This window comes from Saccoglossus kowalevskii, chromosome 13 (genome assembly GCF_978046115.1).
Source record: "Saccoglossus kowalevskii chromosome 13, keSacKowa6.1, whole genome shotgun sequence".
Taxonomy (NCBI): Eukaryota; Metazoa; Hemichordata; class Enteropneusta; family Harrimaniidae; genus Saccoglossus; species Saccoglossus kowalevskii.
In genome coordinates, this window is record NC_140653.1 from 16823846 (window position 1) to 16850783 (window position 26938).

At 33.4% G+C, this 26938-nt stretch overlaps 2 protein-coding genes across 2 annotated transcripts in view; one reads left to right on the plus strand and one right to left on the minus strand.

Annotated features, from left to right (window-relative positions):
- The window catches only part of LOC102809636 (semaphorin-2A-like), a 66167-nt gene extending 55031 nt beyond the window's left edge, over positions 1-11136 (plus strand). Inside the window, exon 18 of the mRNA XM_085507331.1 lies at positions 6266-11136. Coding sequence (XP_085363457.1) covers positions 6266-6313 — 48 coding nt within the window. The 3' untranslated portion in view covers positions 6314-11136. The remainder of the gene's footprint in view (positions 1-6265) is intronic.
- Positions 11137-12659: 1523 nt separating this feature from the next.
- On the minus strand, positions 12660-26615 carry LOC144353388 (uncharacterized). Its single transcript, XM_085506733.1, has 4 exons — positions 26461-26615; positions 26038-26078; positions 17570-17699; positions 12660-13071 (listed from the first exon to the last, which is right to left on the minus strand). Exons 1-4 carry the CDS (start codon positions 26548-26550, stop codon positions 12970-12972), a joined length of 363 nt encoding a protein of 120 aa, XP_085362859.1. The 5' UTR covers positions 26551-26615; the 3' UTR covers positions 12660-12969.
- Between the last annotated feature and the right edge of the window lie 323 nt (positions 26616-26938).

A 26938-nucleotide genomic window follows, 5' to 3' on the forward strand; every position in this document is an offset into this window, starting at 1 on the left:
TCTCAGTGTGTAAACTGAATCCTAGTGTGTAAACTGAATCCTAGTATGTAAACTGAATCCTAGTATGTAAACCAAATTCTACTATGTAAACTGAATCCTAGTAGGTAAACTAAATGCCAGTGTGTAAACTGAATTGTAGTGTGTAAACTGAATCCTAGTGTGTAAACTGAATCATAGTGTGTAAACTGAATCCCCGTGTGTAAACTGAATTCTAGTGTGTAAACTGAAACCTAGTATGTAAACTAAATCCTAGTGTGTAAACTGAATCCTAGTGTGTAAACTGAATCCTAGTGGGTAAACTGAATTCTAGTGGGTAAACTGAATCATAGTGTGTAAACTGAATCCCAGTGTGTAAACTGAATCTTAGTATGTAAACTGAATTATAGTGGGTAAACTGAATCCTAGTATGGAAACTGAATCTTAGTGTGTAAACTGAATCCTAGTGTGTAAACTGAATCCTAGTGTGTAAACTGAATCCTAGTATGTAAACTGAATCCTAGTATGTACACTAAATTCTAGTGAAAACTGAATCATAGTATGTAAACTGAATCCCAGTGTGTAAACTGAATCCCAGTGTGTGAACTAAATTCTAGTATGTAAACTGAATCCTTGTTTGTAAAATAAATTCTAGTGGGTAAACTGAATCCTCGTGTGTAAACTGAATCCTAGTGTGTAAACTGAATCCCAGTGTGTAAACTGAATCCTAGTATGTAAACTGAATCCTAGGGTAAACTGAATTCTAGTCTGTAAAGTGAATCATAGTATGTAAACTGAATCCCAGTGTGTAAACTGAATCCCAGTGTGTAAACTAAATTCTAGTATGTAAACTGAATCCTTGTTTGTAAAATAAATTCTCGTGGGTAAACTGAATCCTAGTATGTAAACTGAATCCTAGTAGGTAAACTGAATCCTAGTATGTAAACTGAATCTTAGTGTGTAAACTGAATCCTAGTGGGTAAACTGAATCCTAGTAGGTAAACTAAATCCCAATGTGTAAACTGAATTCCAGTGTGTAAACTGAATCCCAGTGTGTAAACTGAATCCCAGTGTGTAAACTAAATCCTAGTGGGTAAACTGAATCCTAGTATGTAAACTGAATCCCAATGTGTAAACTGAATTCCAGTGTGTAAACTGAATCCTAGTGTGTAAACTGAATCCTAGTGTGTAAACTGAATCCTAGTGTGTAAACTGAATCCTAGTGTGTAAACTGAATCCTAGTATGTAAACTGAATCCCAGTGTGTAAACTGAATCCAGTGTGTGAACTAAATTCTAGTATGTAAACTGAATCCTTGTTTGTAAAATAAATTCTAGTGGGTAAACTGAATCCTAGTATGTAAACTGAATCCCAATGTGTAAACTGAATTCCAGTGTGTAAACTGAATCCTAGTGTGTAAACTGAATCCTTGTATGTAAACTAAATCCTAGTATGTAAACTGAATCCTAGTGTGTAAAGTGAATCCCAGTGTGTAAACTGAATCTCAGTGTGTAAACTGAATCCTAGTTTGTAAACTGAATCCCAGTGTGTAAACTGAATCTCAGTGTGTAAACTGAATTCTAGTGTGTAAACTGAATCCCAGTGTGTAAACTGAATTCTAGTATGTAAACTGAATCCTTGTTTGTAAACTAAATCCCAGTGTGTAAACTGAATCTCAGTGTGTAAACTGAATCCTAGTGTGTAAACTGAATTCTACTATGTAAACTGAATCCTAGTATGTAAACTGAATCCTAGTATGTAAATCAAATTCTACTATGTAAACTGAATCCTAGTAAACTAAATGCCAGTGTGTAAACTGAATTGTAGTGTGTAAACTGAATCCTAGTGTGTAAACTGAATTCTAGTGTGTAAACTGAATCTTAGTGTGTAAACTAAATCCTAGTGTGTAAACTGAATCCTAGTGTGTAAACTGAATCCTAGTGTGTAAACTGAATCCTTGTATGTAAACTAAATCCTAGTGTGTAAACTGAATCCTAGTATGTAAACTGAATCCCAGTGTGTAAACTGAATCTCAGTGTGTAAACTGAATCTCAGTGTGTAAACTGAATCCTAGTGTGTAAACTGAATCGCAGTGTGTAAACTGAATCGCAGTGTGTAAACTGAATCTCAGTGTGTAAACTGAATTCTAGTGTGTAAACTGAATCCCAGTGTGTAAACTGAATCCTTGTTTGTAAACTAAATCCCAGTGTGTAAACTGAATCCTAGTGTGTAAACTGAATTCTACTATGTAAACTGAATCCTAGTGTGTAAACTGAATCTCAGTGTGTAAACTGAATCCTAGTGTGTAAACTGAATCCTAGTGTGTAAACTGAATTCTAGTGTGTAAACTGAATCCTAGTGGGTAAACTGAATCCTAGTGGGTAAACTGAATCCTAGTGTGTAAACTGAATTCTACTATGTAAACTGAATCCTAGTGTGTAAACTGAATCCTAGTGTGTAAACTGAATCCTAGTGTGTAAACTGAATCCTAGTGTGTAAACTGAATCCTAGTATGTAAACTGAATCCCAGTGTGTAAACTGAATCCAGTGTGTGAACTAAATTCTAGTATGTAAACTGAATCCTTGTTTGTAAAATAAATTCTAGTGGGTAAACTGAATCCTAGTATGTAAACTGAATCCCAATGTGTAAACTGAATTCCAGTGTGTAAACTGAATCCTAGTGTGTAAACTGAATCCTTGTATGTAAACTAAATCCTAGTATGTAAACTGAATCCTAGTGTGTAAAGTGAATCCCAGTGTGTAAACTGAATCTCAGTGTGTAAACTGAATCCTAGTTTGTAAACTGAATCCCAGTGTGTAAACTGAATCTCAGTGTGTAAACTGAATTCTAGTGTGTAAACTGAATCCCAGTGTGTAAACTGAATTCTAGTATGTAAACTGAATCCTTGTTTGTAAACTAAATCCCAGTGTGTAAACTGAATCTCAGTGTGTAAACTGAATCCTAGTATGTAAACTGAATCCTAGTATGTAAATCAAATTCTACTATGTAAACTGAATCCTAGTAGGTAAACTAAATGCCAGTGTGTAAACTGAATTGTAGTGTGTAAACTGAATCCTAGTGTGTAAACTGAATTCTAGTGTGTAAACTGAATCTTAGTGTGTAAACTAAATCCTAGTGTGTAAACTGAATCCTAGTGTGTAAACTGAATCCTAGTGTGTAAACTGAATCCTTGTATGTAAACTAAATCCTAGTGTGTAAACTGAATCCTAGTATGTAAACTGAATCCCAGTGTGTAAACTGAATCTCAGTGTGTAAACTGAATCTCAGTGTGTAAACTGAATCCTAGTGTGTAAACTGAATCGCAGTGTGTAAACTGAATCGCAGTGTGTAAACTGAATCTCAGTGTGTAAACTGAATTCTAGTGTGTAAACTGAATCGCAGTGTGTAAACTGAATCGCAGTGTGTAAACTGAATCTCAGTGTGTAAACTGAATTCTAGTGTGTAAACTGAATCCCAGTGTGTAAACTGAATCCTTGTTTGTAAACTAAATCCCAGTGTGTAAACTGAATCCTAGTGTGTAAACTGAATTCTACTATGTAAACTGAATCCTAGTGTGTAAACTGAATCTCAGTGTGTAAACTGAATCCTAGTGTGTAAACTGAATCCTAGTGTGTAAACTGAATCCTAGTGGGTAAACTGAATCCTAGTGGGTAAACTGAATCCTAGTGTGTAAACTGAATTCTACTATGTAAACTGAATCCTAGTGTGTAAACTGAATTCTAGTGTGTAAACTAAATCCCAGTGTGTAAACTGAATCCCAGTGTGTAAACTGAATTCTAGTATGTAAACTGAATCCCAGTGTGTAAACTGAATCCTAGTGGGTAAACTGAATCCTAGTGTGTAAACTGAATTCTAGTGTGTAAACTGAATTCTAGTGTGTAAACTAAATCCTAGTGTGTAAACTGAATCTCAGTGTGTAAACTGAATCCTAGTTTGTAAACTGAATCCCAGTGTGTAAACTGAATCTCAGTGTGTAAACTGAATTCTAGTGTGTAAACTGAATCCCAGTGTGTAAACTGAATTCTAGTATGTAAACTGAATCCTTGTTTGTAAACTAAATCCCAGTGTGTAAACTGAATCTCAGTGTGTAAACTGAATCCTAGTGTGTAAACTGAATTCTACTATGTAAACTGAATCCTAGTGTGTAAACTGAATCCTAGTATGTAAACTGAATCCTAGTATGTAAATCAAATTCTACTATGTAAACTGAATCCTAGTAGGTAAACTAAATGCCAGTGTGTAAACTGAATTGTAGTGTGTAAACTGAATCCTAGTGTGTAAACTGAATTCTAGTGTGTAAACTGAATCTTAGTGTGTAAACTAAATCCTAGTGTGTAAACTGAATCCTAGTGTGTAAACTGAATCCTAGTGTGTAAACTGAATCCTTGTATGTAAACTAAATCCTAGTGTGTAAACTGAATCCTAGTATGTAAACTGAATCCCAGTGTGTAAACTGAATCTCAGTGTGTAAACTGAATCTCAGTGTGTAAACTGAATCCTAGTGTGTAAACTGAATCGCAGTGTGTAAACTGAATCGCAGTGTGTAAACTGAATCTCAGTGTGTAAACTGAATTCTAGTGTGTAAACTGAATCCCAGTGTGTAAACTGAATCCTTGTTTGTAAACTAAATCCCAGTGTGTAAACTGAATCCTAGTGTGTAAACTGAATTCTACTATGTAAACTGAATCCTAGTGTGTAAACTGAATCTCAGTGTGTAAACTGAATCCTAGTGTGTAAACTGAATCCTAGTGTGTAAACTGAATCCTAGTGGGTAAACTGAATCCTAGTGGGTAAACTGAATCCTAGTGTGTAAACTGAATTCTACTATGTAAACTGAATCCTAGTGTGTAAACTGAATTCTAGTGTGTAAACTAAATCCCAGTGTGTAAACTGAATCCCAGTGTGTAAACTGAATTCTAGTATGTAAACTGAATCCCAGTGTGTAAACTGAATCCTAGTGGGTAAACTGAATCCTAGTGTGTAAACTGAATTCTAGTGTGTAAACTGAATTCTAGTGTGTAAACTAAATCCTAGTGTGTAAACTGAATCCCAGTGTGTAAACTGAATCCCAGTGTGTAAACTGAATCCCAGTGTGTAAACTGAATCCCAGTGTGTAAACTGAATTCTAGTATGTAAACTAAATTCTAGTGGGTATATAAACTGAATCCTGGTGGGTAAACTGAATCCTAGTGTGTAAACTCAATTCCAGTGTGTAAACTCAATTCTACTGTAAACTCAATTCTACTGTAAACTCAATTCTAGTATGTAAACTGAATCCTAGTGTGTAAACTGAATCCTAGTAGGTAAACTGAATCCTAGTATGTAAACTGAATCTTAGTGTGTAAACTGAATCCTAGTGGGTAAACTGAATCCTAGTAGGTAAACTAAATACCAGTGTGTAAACTGAATCCTAGTGGGTAAACTGAATCCTAGTAGGTAAACTGAATTCTAGTGTGTAAACTGAATTCTAGTGTGTAAACTGAATTCTAGTGTGTAAACTGAATTCTAGTGTGTAAACTGACTTCTAGTGTGTAAACTGAATTCCAGTGTGTAAACTGAATCCTGGTGGGTAAACTGAATCCTAGTTTTTAAACTGAATCCTAGTTTTTAAACTGAATCCTAGTGTGTAAACTGAATCCTAGTGTGTAAACTGAATCCTAGTGTGTAAACTGAATCCTAGTGTGTAAACTGAATCTTGGTGGGTAAACTGAATCCTGGTGGGTAAACTGAATCCTATTATGTAAACTGAATCCTATTATGTAAACTGAATCCTAGTGGGTAAACTGAATCCTAGTGGGTAAACTGAATCCTAGTGTGTAAACTGAATTCTAGTATGTAAACTGAATCCTAGTGTGTAAACTGAATCCTAGTGGGTAAACTAGCATTTATGGCATTTATGTCACAAAGGTTCTGTGTTACTTAAGAGTACATGCTATGGGAAAGGTGTATTGTATTTGCTTTATTAGAAACAGGTATTCAATAGAAGCTTATGTTAACGAAGGGTTACATATATTGTAAATTCACTATGATTTTTTAGAACATTAACACATGTATATGCTAATAAAAGAACAAATATGGTATAAACTATTTCTTTTTTTTATTTAATTTTTATTATTCTTTTAGAGCTTCCATTTTGTTACTTCCTCAGTTTTTCATCTTTATATGTAATTTTCTTTTTCTGAATCAATATCCAAATAAGGATACGATTATTCTGTCCTTGAAGTATTAAACCAACCTGATGTCTTCATTTGTTTCTGCTTATTTCCAGACTTGTGAAGTTCCATATATAGACTGTGCAGGTTGTTCTAAACCATAGCCATTGAAGAACGCAGAGGCTGAGCTACTTCAAAACTTTATTTTCATAGTACTATTTTACACAGTTCATTAACAGGCCTTCAAAGGATATTGTAAGCACATGATGAACAGGAATTCAAAAGGTTCATTAACACATGCAGAAAGTAGAGCACTTAATCATTTATAAATTTAACATTTGTAATATATATTGGTAGGCGCATTTTGTAATTATACGCACATTATAAACATGCAACAAGCGAGAATCAAAGTAGTAAACATGTACCCAGGTACCTAATTACAGTCACTGAATTCATTGTTCTCTTAAAGTGGCAATGTTTTCAGAATTGCGGATTCTACTCTTCTAGTATTGTTCTATTTTTCTCCTGGTTGTTTTTCACCTACCGGTACATCAATTTTAGGCACTACCATGCTACCGGGTATATGAAGTTCATTTAAACACAATAGATCTAAACATTGCTCATGATCGTTACTTTATCATCCCAAAAACATAAGGCGGACCAAGACGCATACTTTTTAGGAAAAGCTGTAAGTACACAATAGGGCTTGAAACATGACTGGTTGCTATGAATATGTGAACATTTGTTTTTTTGTGAGTTCGATCTCCAGATGCACAGATGACAGTGCTGCTCTAATATAATATGATCAGCTGTTCTGCTATTATGTTATCAGATTTGCATTTATTTTGACATACTGTTGAATACTTTATTTTCGCTGGAATTAATTTTCGCTGAAAAGGCTTTTTGGGCGTTTTGTATGGAATTTATTTTCACTGATTTTTGATGAGTTTAATATGAAATATAGGAAAATAAGTATATTTGCTGGATTTTATTTTCACGGAATCATCCTTTCAGCGAAAATAAATTCCAAGCGAAAATAAAGTATTCTGGTGTATATATTAGTTGGATACCTCACCGATTTGCAAATTGCAAAACAAAATCTATAAAATGACTACAAATTTGATTAAAACTGAGAGTTAGTGGTCTGAAACTGAGACTTGTAGGGAACCTATATTACAGCCCTGCAAAAAATATTCATGTCTCTGGTAACCAGGCATATCTTTGAAAACTTGCGTGTCACAGCTTTTCTTCTTCGTCAGAATTTTTAAAAAATGAAGAAAATTAAGTTTTCAAAAAAAATCATAATTTAGAATAAAAATCAAAAGGTATATGTATGATTGATTTGAGGAAAAAATTAACCACAAATTAAGTTTTCACAAAAAATCATTAATTTAAAATCAAAGTCAAAAGGTGTATGTACGGTCGATTTGAGGAAAAATTGACCACAAACATTTGTTTTTTTCATAGCCAATATAGACCATCAATATATTAATGAAGCAGTGGTTGGAGAAAGTTGAAAATATTATATTTTAATAAATGATTGATGTTTACAATTAATATATTCTGAAGATTGTTGTGATGCAAATTTCATTTTTAGGTTTTAGATAACACTGTCATTAACTGCATATTGAATACTAATGTAAATTGGCAATAGACACTAAACTATGAACTTTTAATTCATACATCACAAAAATGGAAATTCAGAAGTTATATAAAGGCTGACAGTTATTTACTGATGGGTTAGACCGAGGGAAAAACAATTTTTTTTTAGCCTTGTGCTCATAAAATGGCAATGTAAAAAATATAAATATGTCCCCACACTATAGACCATATTGCAATAAAAAAATAATAGTACATTCAGGTTGTTTTATCAGGTTGCAAAACTAAACAAGGAGGCTTGCTTTGTGATTGCCATTGTCAGGCTGCACGATGTTGTTCAGCTCGAACATTACTCTCTCTTCAACCTGCTAGTGGAGGGCTGTTGAAAATTCAAGATGTGTGATTGATAGTTGTTTCATTTGGTTAAAACTATCCCACAATTCGCTATGATTTAGAATTGCAATGTGGTCTACGCAACATCACATGACCCAGAAAAAATAGGGAGCCTAAAGTGATATTATACTGCTGGCAATGTTCTCAGTAAGTAAAGGTGCAATAAGGTTTACGATTAGATACGTCGATACGGCATAACAGATGTACCAGCAGAGACTGAATTTCTGGGGTAAAACACATTCCTTTCAAAATTTACTTTACAGTGTCATATACTTTATTTTTAAATATATTAAACTCTGTTATCGAGGATTATTAGGTTTTAGTTGTTTGTTTTCCAGATAGAATCAAAATAGACTATCTCTAACCTTTATTTCCTACTTTATATTTGCTGTTAACTTTTATTATTATATAGCTAACAATGTAGAATAAATTAAATTGTGCAATAACCTTATGCTTTAATAATGTCAACTTCTTTTTAATAATGATTTCTAATCAACTTTTAGAATTTTTGTTTTTGATTTAATTAACTTGTTGTGTCACTTTGTATTGTAACTTTTATTGTAAAACAATAAATGCTTGTTGTAAAAATGAATTGTTGAATTCAGTAAAGCATCCTTAGATCATCACAAAGCATGGTCGTAGAAACTGGGCATGTAGCAGTGGTCCATGTGAGTGTATACTGGCGTAGTGGTATTTCTGTTATATGCTTAATTTTTGACTCCCGTGTGCTAGGCACGCTTTGCAGTTACCCTGTCTGTATGTCTGTATGTATGTATGTATGTCACTTTTTTGTTCCATCGTTATCTCAAGAACCACTAATCAAATTTTGATGAAACTTGGTACATAGATGCTCTGGGATAATGCGCAGAGTTGATTAGGTTTTGGTAAAAATCTATGAATATTAATTACCTAATTTGCATGATAATTAGCTGATTTTTAGCTGTTCCAAGACTGTTCCACTGATATCTGAAGAACCACTCATTGGATTTTGATAAAACTTGGTACATAGATGCTCTGAACTAGTGCGCAGATTTGATTAGTTTTGGGTAAAAATCTATGAATATTAATTACCTAATTTGAATGATAATTAACTGATTTCAAGCTGTTCCATGACTGTTCCACTGATATTTGAAGAACCACTCATTGGATTTTGATGAAACTAGGCACATGGATGCTCTGAACCAATACGCAGATTTGATTAGTTTTGGGTATAAATCTATGAATATTAATCACCTAATTTGCATGATAATTAACTGATTTTAAGCTGTTCTATGATTGTTCCACTGATTTTTGAAGAACCACTCATTGGATTTCAATGAAACTTGGCACATGGATGCTCTGAACTAATCCGCAGATTTGATTAGTTTTGGGTAAAAATCTGTTAATATTATTAATTACCTAATTTACATAATGATTAATCAATTTTCGGCTTTTCCACTGATATCACAAGTACTAATCATAACATTTCAATAAAACTTGGTACATAGATGTCATATGACACTGCACAGACCTGAGAGTTTTTAGGGTAATATCAGTACATATTAATTACCTAATTTGCATAATTAATTAATTTTCAGCTTTTGACATTTCGAGTAGTAATGATCACGTTTTAATGAAACTTGGAACATAATTACTTGAGGACTGTGCAGAGACCTAATTAGTTTTGAGATAAATAATTGTGTCTATTAATTACCTAATTTGCATAATTAGTTAATTTTTTGCTGTTCTATGGTTGTTGCACTGATGTCTAAAAACCACTCATTGGATTTCAATGAAACTTTTAAAGAGTACCCATCACATTTCAATGAACCTAAGACTATACACCATATTAGTTTTTGGTAAATATTTATGCTTCTTAATCACCTAATTAACATAATTAATTCTTATATCTCAAGTATTGATCATCACATTTTAATAAAACTTGGTACATAAATGCTCTAGGACAATAGACAGCCTGATTAATTTTGGGTTAAAATCTGTTCATATTAATTCTCTAATTAGCATAATAATTAATATTCTTTTGGTTCTAATTACATTTCAATGAAACTTGGTACATTGTGCAGACCTTATTAGTTTTACACTTATTTCTGTTCATATTAGTTACCTTATTTTCATAATTAGTTTTCAGCTATTCCATCAATATCTCAAGTATAAGTAATTTTGAATTAATTTTTAATGTGTCTATAATACTCTCAGCACACGGGAGTTCTTTCTAAGCTTTCTTTGATTTACATTGTTTGCGCCAACATTCCTTGGGTGAAGAAGTCAGTTGAATCACAAGGAGTAAGAAAATATTTCATTAAAACAAAATTTACAATATATATACCAATATATATTTTTTTAATCTACCCCCTTCTGTATAATGCTCTATATACATGTATATTACTGGGCATATTGATATCTTCATTGATCTTTACAAAATGAAGTAATTATTGATGAAAGTCATTAATAATTGGAGCATTCCATTCTATAATTAGGTGGCAACGGCTGTTGGCAAGAGAACAATCCATTTTACAGGAGAGGGTAGATAATTATAATTTTTTTTAATAATTTAAAAATATTTGTCCTACTCCTTATAGCTGAATTCACATGTATAGTGGTATTGTTTTTAATTAGCATACTCAGTAAAAACTGAAATGCATTGTGAGCCAAATAATTGAAAATATAAACTATTTGCATTCCATATTTCTATAGATTTGTAGATAAAATGGAAATCTATGACATATTTTGATTTAAACAGACCAGGCTGCAGTACAATATTATGGTTGACATGTCATAGTTCTAGTGTTTTGAAGTATTAGTTATGTATGTACATTAGACAATGAAATTAGCAAAGTGATTATTGTATATTTTCAATTCTAATTACTATCTTCAAAAGTACATGAATATTATGTTAAATATAACAGTATGCTAACTTATGCAGTTTTATTGTATCATGTTTTTGAAGTAAATACTTATTTACAGTTTGGTGAAATAAAATGGGATTATTTCTTTACCAGTTTGCAATTCGTTTGTTCATTTGCATGATTGCATGGTTTGAAAAGTTGTTTATTCACAATTAATTTATGTTTTGAAATGAAAGGAGAGTACTTTTATTTTTGAAGAGTAGCTGCACCATTGCATTAATAGATTATAATACAATTGAAGTTTTGAGCCATCTCGCTGTCTAAATAATTCTCAGAATCAATGTAATAATAATGAATTATTTCACTCATTGAGTCCTCTGATAACGTAGCTAATGCTATTTTGTTGGCAGTTTCATATTCTGATATATCAAGCAGAGAGAAAAAAACAAAAGAAATTTCATCATGTACAAACCTTTTATCTATGGATATGCAAATTAGTGTATACCGTACCAGTGTATCTTTGTTCTGATTTTGACTTCAAAATGATCAATCGAGTACTACTCAGCAAGTACTCTTTCAGATTCCTTTACTTTTTTTCAGATACATGTAATATATAATAATGGGTAACAGTCTCAGCGATTATTGTGAAATTTACACTTCGAACGATTTGACTACCTGAATGTAAAAACGAATAACATTTTGGTGAAAACCCAAAGATAGACATTAAAAAAATAAGCAAAATCACTGTGACTTGCGTTTCTAATGTTTTACCCCGGTACTCTATTTTCTTAAAGGAAAAAATTTGGGGTATCCAATTTAATTTCTCTACAGTATTCATTTGAATCTTCAATAAAGGATTAATTAGCAGTCATGTACTATGTTAGTGTGAAATGTGAGCTTTTTAGAAAATGTATAGTTTTACGTGGTTTAAAACAATTCCTCTATGAAAATCTCCATTACAAGTCATTGGTTATCACCCTATTTTGGAGTTGGTTATACTGGTAATATAATTTTTCATACAATCATTCAATATATTGTAAAAAATTTGTTTATACCTAATTGTATAAATAAATAAATAAAAATATATTTTTATTTGATTGCATCAAATGTATAGAAAAAGGAGCATACACATGTATTCGTTCATCCCCAATATGTGGAGGCAGTCAGCTGGAACATTATACCTTGAAAATTCAAGATGGAGCATTTAAAGGGGAACCGATACTATAAGTAGGGGCAAGATGGCCACCGCAATTAGTATGCTAATCCGAACCAAACCGCTCACATAGTGGCAGGAGCTCTGGGAATTGTGCCATTTACGATGTTTAGAGATCAAGCTGTGATTCCAAATACATTTTTACGGGGCATGAATATGTACTCTAGCGATTACACTCATCTGGTTGGGCTTTTGATGTATAAATGTTGTTGTTTTCGGTCGAAACGTGCCGTGACAAGTAAAAATCCTGAGTTTAAAATGGCGGCTAATGAATGCAAAATGCCTGTCGATCACAGTTTGAGTAAGCAAGCATAATAAGCATTCATTTACTTAGTGGCCAGAGGTGGAGTTAATTACCCATGAGCACGTGGTGCAATCCATAGGAATTGAGCGGTTCCCCTTTAATACACACATACAGATTGCCCATGAAAATGACTTACTATCACATCTACACCACAGTTTAGTCAGAAAGCAAGACTTAATGCTTTATTTACAAGGTTCAAGCAATATTTGGTTAGCAACAAAAAGACAATCTTAAAATATTTGAAAATTGGACAATACTGCAATGGTTTCATGTACTATAATACATGTAGTTACGAATAACAAAAAGGAACGAAATTAACAATTTAAATATGTACATAAAATAGTTCCATTTGGCCAATGTGATTCCTTTTCTTAATCCCAGAAAATGTAATCCTCAAGGAAAAATAACTTAAAGGAGTGTCCCTTCACAGATATCAAGTGTGAAGTAAATTTTATATTATCCGTTTTAAGTTCTTTGAACGTAAAATGTTTTCCCTTGTGCATGCAGCTCTTTTTCGTAAACCGCATTATCTTGTGCTATAAGTTGTTTGAGGGCAGCTTTCCTAACCTACAAATAAAACACAAAACATTGATATCTGATATAATATTCACAATTAGACACACTAGTTTGGGCTTTTTTTTTTCATTTTTAAATATATTTTTATCACTTCTTTTACTTGAATTTATTTGCTGGCAGTTTTTTAAAGTAATACAAAACAAGTAACCTGTAGAATACTGTGTGGGTAATATTTTTTATATTGATTTTTGTTGCATTTGCAGCAAATAGTTACCAAACAATGAGAAATCTATAGGATTGAATATACCCCACAGCTGGCTTCACATGCATTGTTCATAGTTCATATGGTGCTTACACCAGGATTTAATTACAGCACCTAGGCGGTATGTGGTTACAGCTTAATGTTCGAGTAATCGCAAGAAATTGACATGACAATAGAAATTCATTAAAGACTGCCACTCCCATGCAATTAACAGCGAGTGAAATTCCTGGGATTGAAACATATATTTTGAAGTCACTGATGTAGGCAACGAATAACTGCAAGTTGACATAAAGACGAGGTAGTTTATTTAATCAGTGGTCAACTAGAGGCTGAAATTATAATTAATTTGTTTATTTCAATTTCTCCTGACGTCAAATAGAATACACTGGTGAAACACGGTAGTAACTGTGGGTGAAAGGATGTTTTGGGGTGTAGTTTACATTGTATATGGAGTGGTAGGGTCGGGTGTAATGTGTTCATTTCCAACTATTATGAAGTCACGTAGAATTTCACTTAATTTATTTTTGCTGACATGTTTTCAAGCATTACATGTGAATCTAATTTTCACTGCGTTGTGTCTCAATATAGTATGAGGGAAATGGCATATTCACTGGAATTTATTTCAGGGGAAAAATGTTTTCAGTGATAATGAAGTATTATGACAGATACCCTCCCCGTGGCTTTCATTGCGTATGGAAGTTATTTTCACGAGTGATGCGGTGTATCCTGCTGCCGTACTTTCACGAGCGAAGCCACGGGGAGGGTGTGGGGTTCTGTTATTATACACATGTCCCATATTTGATTATTTCATATTAAAAAAAGAACGTGCAACAAACCGGGATAGAAATTTAGATCGGGGAACCCAATTGCCCATTAATATGCTCCAAGACAGTGCTGCGACCTAGCAACGCTTGTCAGTGTAGAACGCGTGTCGCTGTACGTGTGAAAATAAAATAATCAGACGTCTAATTTAAGTCATTGTCCGAATAAATAACTCGTGGATGTTTAAGCGCGGTGGTCGTAGCACAGCGCGTGTTCGAATTTCATGTAAATAAACAATGTATTTTACACGCGTTGTATACGTCGCTGTGAGTCCCATATCGAACAGGACGCAACACGACGACTGTCGCCCTTTAGTTGGGACCACGACAGAACCAGAACTTAAACTGGGCGACTACGATACACGGTTGATGTTGAAGTTGAAAGTTCCTCTACAGATCTGTACATTGGCAAACATGCCGTGCAACTGCGGTACTCCACTGACGGAATGACTTTCGTTGAAATCGGTCGTCGCTGACTCGTGAGCTGCACACTACAACCTCGTTTGTGATGTTGCTTGCTTGTCGTGGATAGACTGAGTCTTGGTTACCGGTTAAATTTTGCTAATTTGGCGTTGGTAATCTTTATTTGGAACTGAGTAACGCCGCAACGTCGCCAGCAGAAACCTCATGGTATATCGATGTTGATGGTTGCGGCTCCATATTAATCGGAGATTTTACTGCGGGTCCAGGCAGCGGGTGGATCTTCCGAGAGCCCTTCAAGATTTATAAAACTCAGATTCCAGGTGGTCAACAAACATTAAGTTCTCCCAATCCTAGTATTCTATGTGATGTACATCTAACATGCCAAAAATGCTGGTGAACGATTTGAACCTGACAAAAATACTTGAAATAGATACCAGGAAGGGGAGGGGGGTAAAAGAAAAGTTATATAACATTTTATTATTCAATAATTTATTAAAATACACAAGTTTGTCCAACTTCCTGTGATACAACACCTCAGACATCATGAGCTCATTGTACTCGGCTGGAGTGTGGGCAAAAAGTTACTATTTGAATTTTTGATATCTTTTTTCATTAATGAGAAAGTTGACCCCGAAGTTAGAGTAACTGTTCAGCAGGAATGGCTTTTTAACTCTTCTGTGATTTTTTTTTGGCTTGGCTGATTTTGTCACGGTTCATACTTGACAGGCAGGTCGTACCATCACTAATTGGAAAAACAATCCTGACCCACCGCTACCATGGCAACAGCCAAAGTCTTGTAATAGCAGTGCCCAAATGATCATGCCTTTTATTTTGGCTACGTTGCGCACTGGTAAGAGATCACCGGCGCCGACATTGTTACCACTGTCAACGGAATCCCAACGCAGCTTTGAACTTTGAATAAAATGTAAATGCTGCTTCCAATCTAGAAAATACTATCACAAAACGATTGGAAATTATACATTTAACGGCTGAATACGTCCTAACAATAAAATAAAGTGACTTCTAATGACTGCCATGTTATTTTGCAAACCTCGGATAAGGTGCCCGGTTTTAGTTATAAACAGACGTTAGCTTCACGTTCATGTCCCTTCCATGATAACAGCCGAAAACATATTGCTTGTTTTTTACCGGTTTTCATTGGCAACCGAAGTATTTTTATTTTGTAAACAAATTTTCGTCTGCTATTTTTATTCAGTTCAAATCGTTCAGCAACATTTTTGGCATATTAGGTGTACATCACATGGAATACTACGATTGAGAGAACTTGATGTATGTTGACTGATTGTTATCATAGTACGAAGTACCAGGAAGTTACTCAGTTCCAAATAAAGATTACCAACGTCAAATGAGCAACATTTGACTGGTAATCAAGATTCATGTAATCCATGGCTAACAAGCAACATCACAAGCGAAGTTGTAGCATGCAGTAAGTCATCCCGTCAGTGGAGTACCGCAGTAACACGGCATGTTTGCCATCAGCATTGTATTCAAACGAATCACGTGGTGTGCCGTTCTCGTTCAAACCCGGGATTCGATCAATAGGGGAGTCCCATTAAAAAAACACATTGCAAATCATGCAAGTTCAAGATTTTCAAACCAATATACTAAAACAGAAATGCTCAGAGATGTAAATGAAGGATATATATTACTTTTCACTATACACATCTCTGTTGATACTATCCCTCACATATTCTACTCCCAATTACTCCTGCGTAAAATGGACTAGCCTCTTCATGTTGACATTCAGACTAAAATCACGTGACAGGCTGTTAAAATTGGCTGTTGCATACTCTTTCGCCGGTCTGGAAAATGTGTTTAATTAACTCACATTCAAGCAACAATGCAGATTTCCCAGTGGGAGTGAGACTATTCAAACTCTGCCACTAAAAAATAGGGGTGTTTTCAGCAAAAAACGAATAACCCTGGAATACATACAATATACTGAATTTCGGAACAAATCGTGCATTACTTACAGCAGCAGAATACCACAGAAATATCAGACGAAATATGAAAACACTATATATTGTATTTCAGCCTGAACCCTCTATATTGCAATTCACGGAATTAACCCCATATGTGCATCCATTTCCCACCTTGGTATCACCCACCCCTGAAAACAAACTCTTAATACCACGCTGAAGCGTTTGGTAATAAGATGAATGTAATACAATGTAATAATAAAAACAAAAACAAAATAAATAGTAAAAATAAAATTAAATTCACGCCATAGATTATATCAGATTTCAATCAGATTGACATGTGGAAGTATTGACATGTGGAAGTATCACATGGCCATGAAAGATGCATTTAATTTCCACAAACATAAAATACAGTTATTGGCTTCACCTAAAATTATCATACCTCCCCAAGCGACTGATATGGTATTGGCCAAAGGTTGAGACCAATAACAGCCACATGGGGGATGATAATTTTTTATTTTAGTCAATGTCAAGGCCAATAACTTTTATTATTCTATACGACCACAATGAAGCAGTAAGTAAGTTGAAACACTTTGAAATGGTCATCTGTCTTGTTATCGTCTTCAACAATCTAAGTGTCATGAATAATATGATATTAGTGGCATGAAATATGCTGAAGAGGCCAATATGAATTCAACTACTGTGGAATACTTTATTTTCGCTGGAATTAATTTTCGCTGAAAAGGCTTTTTGGGCGTTTTGTGTGGAATTTATTTTCACTGATTTTTGATGAGTTTAATGTGAAATATAGGAAAAAAAGTATATTAGCTGGATTTTATTTTCACTGAATCATCCCTTCAGCGAAAATAAATTCCAAGCAAAAATAAAGTATTCTACAGTAATTTATTAAAACCAAATTAAAGATTAATGAATGCATTTAATTTGTTATTGTATTCCTAAGAATGTATGTCCCATGCCATTTTATTACTGAAAATAAAAGTCAATTTTTGGGGTCAGGGCGATTCTTTTTCATGATACAGACAAAAATCTAAGCTGAGTAAAGAGCCATGACCCAACTACATGAGTGTCATTAAAACACTTACTTCTACTAAAGCTTTTCCATGAAGTTGTGTTTCACGATTCATGGTATCTATGTTGTCTCGAAGTCTCTGTCGATGGCTGGCTTCCTCCGCATTCTCATTCCATGTTGCTTTCTGGTTTACATTATCCTCACTGTAGTGTAATAAACAAATACAATTGAATCCAGTTTGCTGTAGAAACTGTAATAATATTTATTATTATATTATTTGTCACCATAACGCCATAAGTTACAGCATGCCATAATTTTGTGGTATTTTATGGGGTATTTTCATCCTATCGTATTAGGAAATGCGAATTCCAAATATGGAATGATTACATGCGTAAGCGTCCTTTAATAATAAAAACAAACATGGCTGCCACCAGCCAAAGTATGCCCTCAGACAGTACGCCGTTGTATCAACCTTCACTGCGTGTCGGTCGATACTCCCACTGTACTTTCTTCGTGCATACTGTTTGGTATCATCGTAATAACCTCATATTAAACTCATAATACTGTAAAATACTTTATTTTAGCTGGAATAAATTTTTGCTGGAAAGACTTTTTGGGTGTTTTGTATGATATTTATTTTCACTGATTTTTGACTCCCGTGTGCGAAGCACAAAAGGGAGTCTTTGCAGTTACCCTGTCTGTATGTCTGTATGTATGTATGTATGTCACTTTTTTTGTTCCACCGTTATCTCAAGAACCACTAATAAAATTTTGGTGAAACTTGGTACATAGATGCTCTGGGATAATGCGCAGAGTTGATTAGGTTTTGGTAAAAATCTATGAATATTAATTACCTAATTTGCATGATAATTAGCTGATTTTTAGCTGTTCCAAGACTGTTCCACTGATATCTGAAGAACCACTCATTGGATTTTGATGAAACTTGGCACATGGATGCTCTGAAGTAGTGCGCAGATTTGATTAGTTTTGGGTAAAAATCTATGAATATTAATTATCTAATTTGAATGATAATTAACTGATTTCAAGCTGTTCCATGACTGTTCCACTGATATTTGAAGAACCACTCATTGGATTTTGATGAAACTTGGCACATGGATGCTCTGAACCAATACGCAAATTTGATTAGTTTTGGGTAAAAATCTATAAATATTAATTACCTAATTTGCATGATAATTAACTGATTTTAAGTTGTTCTATGACTGTTCCACTGATTTTTGAAGAACCACTCATTGGATTTCAATGAAACTTGGCACATGGATGCTCTGAACTAATGCGCAGATTTGATTAGTTTTGGGTAAAAATCTGTTATTATTATTAATTACCTAATTTACATAATGATTAATCAATTTTCGGCTTTTCCACTGATATCTCAAGTACTAATCATAACATTTCAATAAAACTTGGTACATAGATGTCATATGACACTGCACAGACCTGGTAGTGTTTAGGGTAATATCAGTACATATTAATTACCTAATTTGCATAATTAATTAATTTTCAGCTCTTGATATTTCGAGTAGTAATGATCACATTTCAATGAAACTTGGTACATAATTACTTGAGGACTGTGCAGAGACCTAATTAGTTTTTGGGTAAATATTTGTGCATATTAATCACCTTATTAGCATAATTAGTTAATTTTCAGTTTTTCACCTGATATCTCAAGTACTAATCATCACATTTCAATGAGACTTGCGACATTTTCTAGGACTATGCAGAGACCAGATTAATTTTGGGATAAATAAGTGTGCCTATTAATTACCTAATTTGCATAATGAGTTAATTTTTTGCTGTTCTTTGGCTGTTGCACTGATGTCTACAAACGACTCATTGGATTTCAATGAAACTTTTAAAGAGTACCCATCACATTTCAATGAACCTAGGACTATACACCATATTAGTTTTTGGTAAATATGTATGCTTCTTAATCACTTAATCACTTAACATAATTAATTAATACTGATATCTCAAGTATTGATCATCACATTTGAATAAAACTTGGTACATAAATGCTCTAGGATAATAGGCAGCCTGATTAATTTTGGGTTAAAATCTGTTCATAATAACTCTCTAATTAGCATAATAATTAATATTTTTTGGGTTCTAATCACATTTCAATGAAACTTGGTACATTGTGCAGACCTTATTAGTTTTACACTTAAATCTGTTCACATCAGTTACCTGATTTACATAATTAGTTTTCAGCTATTCCATCAATATCTCAAGTACAAGTAATTTTGAATTAATTGTTAATATGTCTTCAATACTCTCAGCACACAGGAGTTCTTTCTAAGCTTTCTTTGATTTGAGTTGAATGTAAAATATAGGAAAAAAGGTATATACGCTGGATTTCATTTTCACTGAATCACTCCTTCAGTGAAAATATAGTATTGTAGTATCTCTCGGAGAATATAAAAATGGTCATACATCACAAAACAAAGAAAATCAAAGAAAGCTTAGAAAGAACTCCCGTGTGCTGAGAGTATTGAAGACACATTAAAAATTAATTCAAAATTACTTGTACTTGAGATATTGATGGAATAGCTGAAAACTAATTATGTAAATCAGGTAACTGATATGAACAGATTTAAGTGTAAAACTAATAAGGTCTGCACAATGTACCAAGTTTCATTGAAATGTGATTAGAACCCAAAAAATATTAATTATTATGCTAATTAGAGAGTTAATATGAACAGATTTTAACCCAAAATTAATCAGACTGTCTATTGTCCTAGAGCATTTATGTACCAAGTTTTATTCAAATGTGATGATCAATACTTGAGATATCAGTATTAATTAATTATGTTAATTACTGTGAAATACTTTATTTTCGCTGGAATTTATTTTCGCTGAAAAGACTTTTTGGGTGTTTTGTATAGAATTTATTTTCACTGATTTTTGATGGGTTTAATGTAAAATATAGGAAAAAAGGTATATTCGCTGGATTTTATTTTCACTGAATCATTCCTTCAGCGAAAATAGCGAAAATTAATTCCAAGCGAAAATAAAGTATTCTACAGTAAGTGATTAAGAAGCATACATATTTACCAAAAACTAATATTGTGTATAGTCCTAGGTTCATTGAAATGTGATGGGTACTCTTTAAAAGTTTCATTGAAATCCAATGAGTGGTTTGTAGACATCAGTGCAACAGCCATAGAACAGCAAAAAATTAACTAATTATGTAAATTAGGTAATTAATAGGCACAATTATTTATCCCAAAATTAATCAGGTTTCTGCATAGTCCTAGAAAATGTCGCAAGTCTCATTGAAATGTGATGATTAGTACTTGAGATATCAGGTGAAAAGCTGAAAATTAACTAATTATGCTAATAAGGTGATTAATATGCACAAATATTTACCCAAAAACTAATTAGGTCTCTGCACAGTCCTCAAGTAACTATGTACCAAGTTTTATTGAAATGTGATCATTACTACTCGAAATATCAAAAGCTGAAAATTAATTAATTATGCAAATTAGGTAATTAATATGTACTGATATTACCCTAAACACTACCAGGTCTGTGCAGTGTCATATGACATCTATGTACCAAGTTTTATTGAATTGTTATGATTAGTACTTGAGATATCAGTGGAAAAGCCAGAAACATGATTAATCATTATGTAAATTAGGTAATTAATAATATTAACAGATTTTTACCCAAAACTAATCAAATCTGCGCATTAGTTCAGAGCATCCATGTGCCAAGTTTCATTGAAATCCAATGAGTGGTTCTTCAAATATCAGTGGAACAGTCATGGAACAGCTTGAAATCAGTTAATTATCATTCAAATTAGATAATTGATATTCATAGATTTTTACCCAAAACTAATCAAATCTGCGCACTAGTTCAGAGCATCCATGTGCCAAGTTTCATCAAAATCCAATGAGTGGTTCTTCAGATATCAGTGGAACAGTCTTGGAAGAGCTAAAATCAGCTAATTATCATGCAAATTAGGTAATTAATATTCATAGATTTTTACCAAAACCTAATCAACTCTGCGCATTATCCCAGAGCATCTATGTACCAAGTTTCACCAAAATTTGATTAGTGGTTCTTGAGATAACGGTGGAACAAAAAAAGTGACATACATACATACATACATACATACATACATACATACATACATACATACATACATACATACAGACATACAGACATACAGACATACAGACATACAGACAGGGTAACTGCAAAGACTCCCTTTTGTGCTTCGCACACGGGAGTCAAAAACAACAAATTTGAGTATAATTATTTGTGGGGACTGGAATGTCTCACCCAATTTTAATTTGGACTGTAGTGGGTATGTATCTTATAATAACCTAAAAGCAAGCCTGGAAATTGACAATCTAAAGAAAGCTTTTGATTTAATTGATATTTGGAGAGTCACCCATCCAGATTCTAGAAGATTCACTTGGCACAAAAAAAAGCATCTAAAGCAAAGTCGTCTGGATTATTTCTTGGTCTCCCCAGACATTTACTCTTTTGTTAAAAATTCAGATATTTCGTACGGGTATCGTTCGGATCACAGTACGACTACAATTATTTGTAATTTTTACTTACAAAAAAGAGGGAGAGGTTTCTGGAAGTTTAATACTTCACTATTGTATGACATTGTTTATACACAAAAGGTTAAAACGTCAATCGAAGAGGTTGTTGAGCAATACAAAATTGGGGAGGGTTACATCGTATCGTCAGACAATGACTGGAATTTCTCTATCAACCCCCAATTATTTTTTGAAATGCTAAAACTTAAAGTACGGGGTAGGACGATTGCTTACAGTACTTATAGGAAAAAGGAAAATGTGAACAATTTTCAAAAAATTGAGAATGAAATAAACGCCTTGGAACAAGAATTAAATATACAAAACTCAAATGATTTGGTTATTAAATTAGAGAATAAGAAGCAAGAGTTGGAAAATATGCAGAAAATTAAAACCCAGGGTGCAATAATGAGGTCGAAAGTTCAATGGGTTGAGCATGGTGAGCGTAATACTAATTTTTTTCTAAACTTAGAAAAAAGGAATTATATTGATAAAACCATAATACATTTGAAAGTGGATGATGATCGGTTAATTTCAGACCCTAAGGAAATTTTGTACACCCAAAAATTGTTTTATGAAAACCTTTATACCTCAAAACCTACTGTACCGATTGATAATTGTTTTTCAGTCCTCTCCCCCAGTTTGTCGGAAATTCAAAAAGAACAGTGCAATGGTGAGATCACTTTTACAGAAATTCTATCAGTTTTGAAAAAAATGGAAAATAATAAGACACCAGGTAGTGATGGATTTCCTTGTGAATTTTATAAGTTTTTCTGGAACGATATTCATTATTTCCTGGTAAAGTCTATTAATTATTCACTGTCTCTTGGTTACATGTCGATTACACAAAAACAAGGTGTTATAACTTTAATTCCTAAGAAAGATAAGGACAAATCCATTTTAAAAAATTGGCACCCGATCACATTATTGAATACAGATTACAAGCTGGCTTCAGGCTGTATAGCCGAGAGACTGAAAACGATTCTTCCGGATATTATTAGTGATTCTCAAACTGGATATATTAAAGATAGGTTCATTGGTGAAAATACTCGTTACTTGTATGACGTGTTGCAGTACACTGAGCTTAACAAAATTCCTGGTCTGTTGTTATTGTTGGACTTCGAAAAAGCTTTTGACTCTATTGAATGGAGCTACATTGATGAGGTTCTCTTAAAATTTAATTTTGGTGCTTCTTTGAGGAGTTGGGTTAAATGTCTTTACAAGGATTCTGTCTCGTGTGTTGTAAATAACAGACATGCAAGTGAAATGTTTAAAATATCCCGGGGTGTTAGGCAAGGAGACCCCTTGTCTCCATACATTTTTATTATTGCAGTCGAATTTCTGGCCCAGGCTTTGAAAAACAATCGTGATATTAAAGGAATAAAGATTGATAATAAAACATTATTATTAAGTCAGTATGCAGATGACACATTTTTAACTTTAGATGGTTCAGAATCCTCTCTACGTACTGTCTTCCAGGTACTGAAGAATTTCGCTTTAGTTTCAGGCTTGAAATTGAATGTAGGCAAGACAAAGGCTGTTTGGTTTGGGTCAAAAAAGGGATGCAGTGACAGAATATGCCCCACATTCAATTTAATATGGTTAGAAAATAATTTTGAATTATTGGGACTGATCTTCGACTTAAATTTAGAAAACATGGTGGTTTTAAATTATGAAGATAAATTGAGAAAAATTTCTTCCTTGTTTGCTTCATGGGGCAGTAGACCACTGTCTCTTTTGGGTAAAGTTACAATTGTTAAAAAGCTTGCAATCTCACAACTAATCCATTTATTTTCCTCCTTGCCATCCCCTCCCAGTGCACTTATAAATCATCTTAATGCAATTATTAATCGATTTATTTGGAGTGGTAGGCGAGCTAAAATATCCAGGGCTACTCTTAGTCGTGGTGTTGAATATGGTGGTTTAAATTTACCTAATTTAACACTATTTTCCAAGGCGTTAAAATTGACTTGGATTAAAAAGTCCCCAAAAAAAAGTGCTCACCCGTGGAAAATACTTTATTTTAATATTTTTAGGAAAATTGGACATTTTAAGATTTGGGAAGCAGATGTAAATTTTATTAAAAAGTATATTACTTCAATTAAAAATAATTTTTGGTCGGAAATAATGGACATTTGGCATTCTTGTATAAATCATCAAAAATTTAATTATCAAAGTCAGGTTTTGTGGCATAATTCAAATATTGCTATAAAAGATGATTATGTCAACAGGAGGTTGTGGCAGGAAAAGAATGTTTGGTATGTCAATGATTTACTAGGAGATGATGGCCATTTTTTAAGTTATGAAAATTTCAAGTGTAAATACGACTGCAATGTTAATTTTTTTGAATTTCAATCTGTGTTAAAAGCTATTCCCAGGTCATGGAAAAAGGAGTTTAATGTTAGAGACAAACCTAAACCTCACAAAAAAATGTATTCGGATTTGGTTAGGAAAAATGTACCTCCTTTGGGCTGTCAAAATAAATGGGAAAAACGGCTTGAAATTCAAATTCCGGACGAAGATTGGAAACCCATTTTTAAACTACCATTTCTCTGTACATTTGATTCCAGGGTGCAGGCATTTCATTATAAATTTTTACATAGGGCAATTTACACAAATAACACTTTGTGTTTATGGAAATTAGTTGATAGTACATTGTGCACTTTTTGTAACGCTGATATTGAAACTCTTACTAGGAGATTTGGGGGAAAATGTCAGCAACTCTGGAAAAAATGGACAAACGTTGATATTTTATTGTCTGACAGGGATATTTATTTTGGAATACACGGCAGTTTTTATTGTAATCTTCTCAACCTTTTTATTTTAATTTGTAAACAGCACCTCTATTCTGAATCGAAAAGAGGTTCTGTCCCAAAGGTGGAAGTCGTGGAGAGTATAATGTTAAACACTCTTATTGTAGAGCGACAAATAGCTATCAATAATGGTTCAGTGGAACAATTTCAATTATGAGTAAATCACTTATTAGCCAGATTTGTCAGCTTATCAATAATGTTCCCCCACTTCCACTTTCTTTAAGCCATCCTCTTTTCCTTTTTTGTAATTTTTTTCTTTCTTTTTTTGTAAATGTATTTATTTAAAGTAATAAAAAAAATTAAAAGAGAAAAAAACAACAACAACAAAACACTATTAATGCTTCCAACTCACTGTCTGGTATTAAAACTGAACTGAGCTATGGGAAGTGTCATAGTGTGTGCGGCTGCATAAAAGAACATGTGATATGTGCAGCCAAAATGTAGTTGAGGATGAGCAACATTTTGTAATGAAATGTCCAGCTTACAGTCACCATAGGGACAAATTATTTCTGACTGCACAAAATAAAATTCAAAATTTTGATAAAGAAAATAGTCAGAATAAATTCATTTTGATTATGGCAAACCATACTCTAGCACCAGCCTTAGCTGTCTTCTTAAAAAACAGCTATGGAACAAAACAGCAACAACTATCAGTGTATTAGGCCACATTTTGTGTTCATTCTATATTCTGTATTCACCATTGGCTGCAAATTGTATTTTTTTGTTTTTTTTTTTGTTTTTTTGTTTTTGTTTTTTTTTTAGAAAAGTTTTTATTCTTTGTTTTCTTTTTTAGATTGTAGTTTTTTGTGTTTTTTTTTTAATTTCTTTCTGTAAGACCCTTTTTATCATTTCCTAAGGATTTTATGCGTCTAATAAAAAAATAAATAAATAAATATGATTGTTGCGCATAATGGAAATAAATTTATCACTTTCACTACTGATTTTAAAATTATTCATATGAATTTCTGCTTTGTTAAATAAATGCTGTTTATGTGCCCTATATGCTGGGCAATTCATAACAAAGTGTTTTTCATCTTCAACTTTGTTTTGTACACATTGGTCACATATTCTAAAATATGTGTGTTTTGTAGCTTTAGTGACCTTACTGCTGATCTCTTTGTAAACACTTTTGTGTCTAATAAGTAAATAAATATACTTACTGTTTGACAATAGATTCTCTTTCAGCCATCATTTCATCATACTGCAAAAAAATTGTATTTATTTATTTTTAGCCACACTCACAAATGTAGAAATTACAGTGAAAATAATATTAGGAACCATGATTGCACGAAGTCAAACAGTTAACAAACGCACAGAGCATTAAAATAAGTGGTACCCCCGACCTTTGAGGTATAAATAAATAAATAATAATTGATTTACTTAATTTTGTTATAAATGTTCTTTATACCCATAGACCTACGAGCAGGTACAGGTGGTAAAGCCCGCCCATCTGCATCGTAACACGAAGGTCCGGGAAACTTGTACTGGATATAAAGACCAAGTACCCGAGTTTTTAGTTTGTTTTTATCTGTTGAACACAATGTCGCTGCAGTTTTTCCGGGAGGATCGCATATTCCACTTACCTTTATCCTTTCCGTTTGACGAAGTAATGCTTTCTTGAGACTTTTATTGTCTCCCATTGCCTCAAACCTATATGACGTTGCTTCGCTCATGTTTGACTCAGAGAAAAAACTTCGAACGGGACAGGCAAGATTATCAATAACAACGTTTCCAGCAGCTTGTAGGAAGTTACCTGTTTACCTCCACGTCTCCATGTCAATGCGTATAGTAATAAAGTGCTTTAAATATATAATTTTACTGCATTGAGATTGGTATTAAAATTAAAATATCACGTCAATCTATATTGTTTATGTATATTTCTGTCAGTTTGAATGGATAATACCACTCAATTTATTCGAATTTGAAAGCAAATATGAGCGTATGAATACACCTGTATTTTACGACAAAGCGTCCATCCCGTTGCTACGAGTTATCTTGCCCTCTCTCGCGAAAGCCCGATGGCTTTCGTTTTTATCAAGGGCGCCCTCTGCCCCATGTGAG

Coding starts and splice junctions, on each gene's coding strand:
- LOC144353388 (XM_085506733.1), bottom strand. CDS start 26,550: ATGAGCGAAGCAACGTCATATAGGTTTGAGGCAATGGGAGACAATAAA. Junction 26,079..26,460: donor GTCAAACGGAAAGGATAAAG/GTAAGTGGAATA, acceptor ATTTTTTTGCAG/TATGATGAAATGATGGCTGA. Junction 17,700..26,037: donor AGAGAATCTATTGTCAAACA/GTAAGTATATTT, acceptor ATTACACTACAG/TGAGGATAATGTAAACCAGA.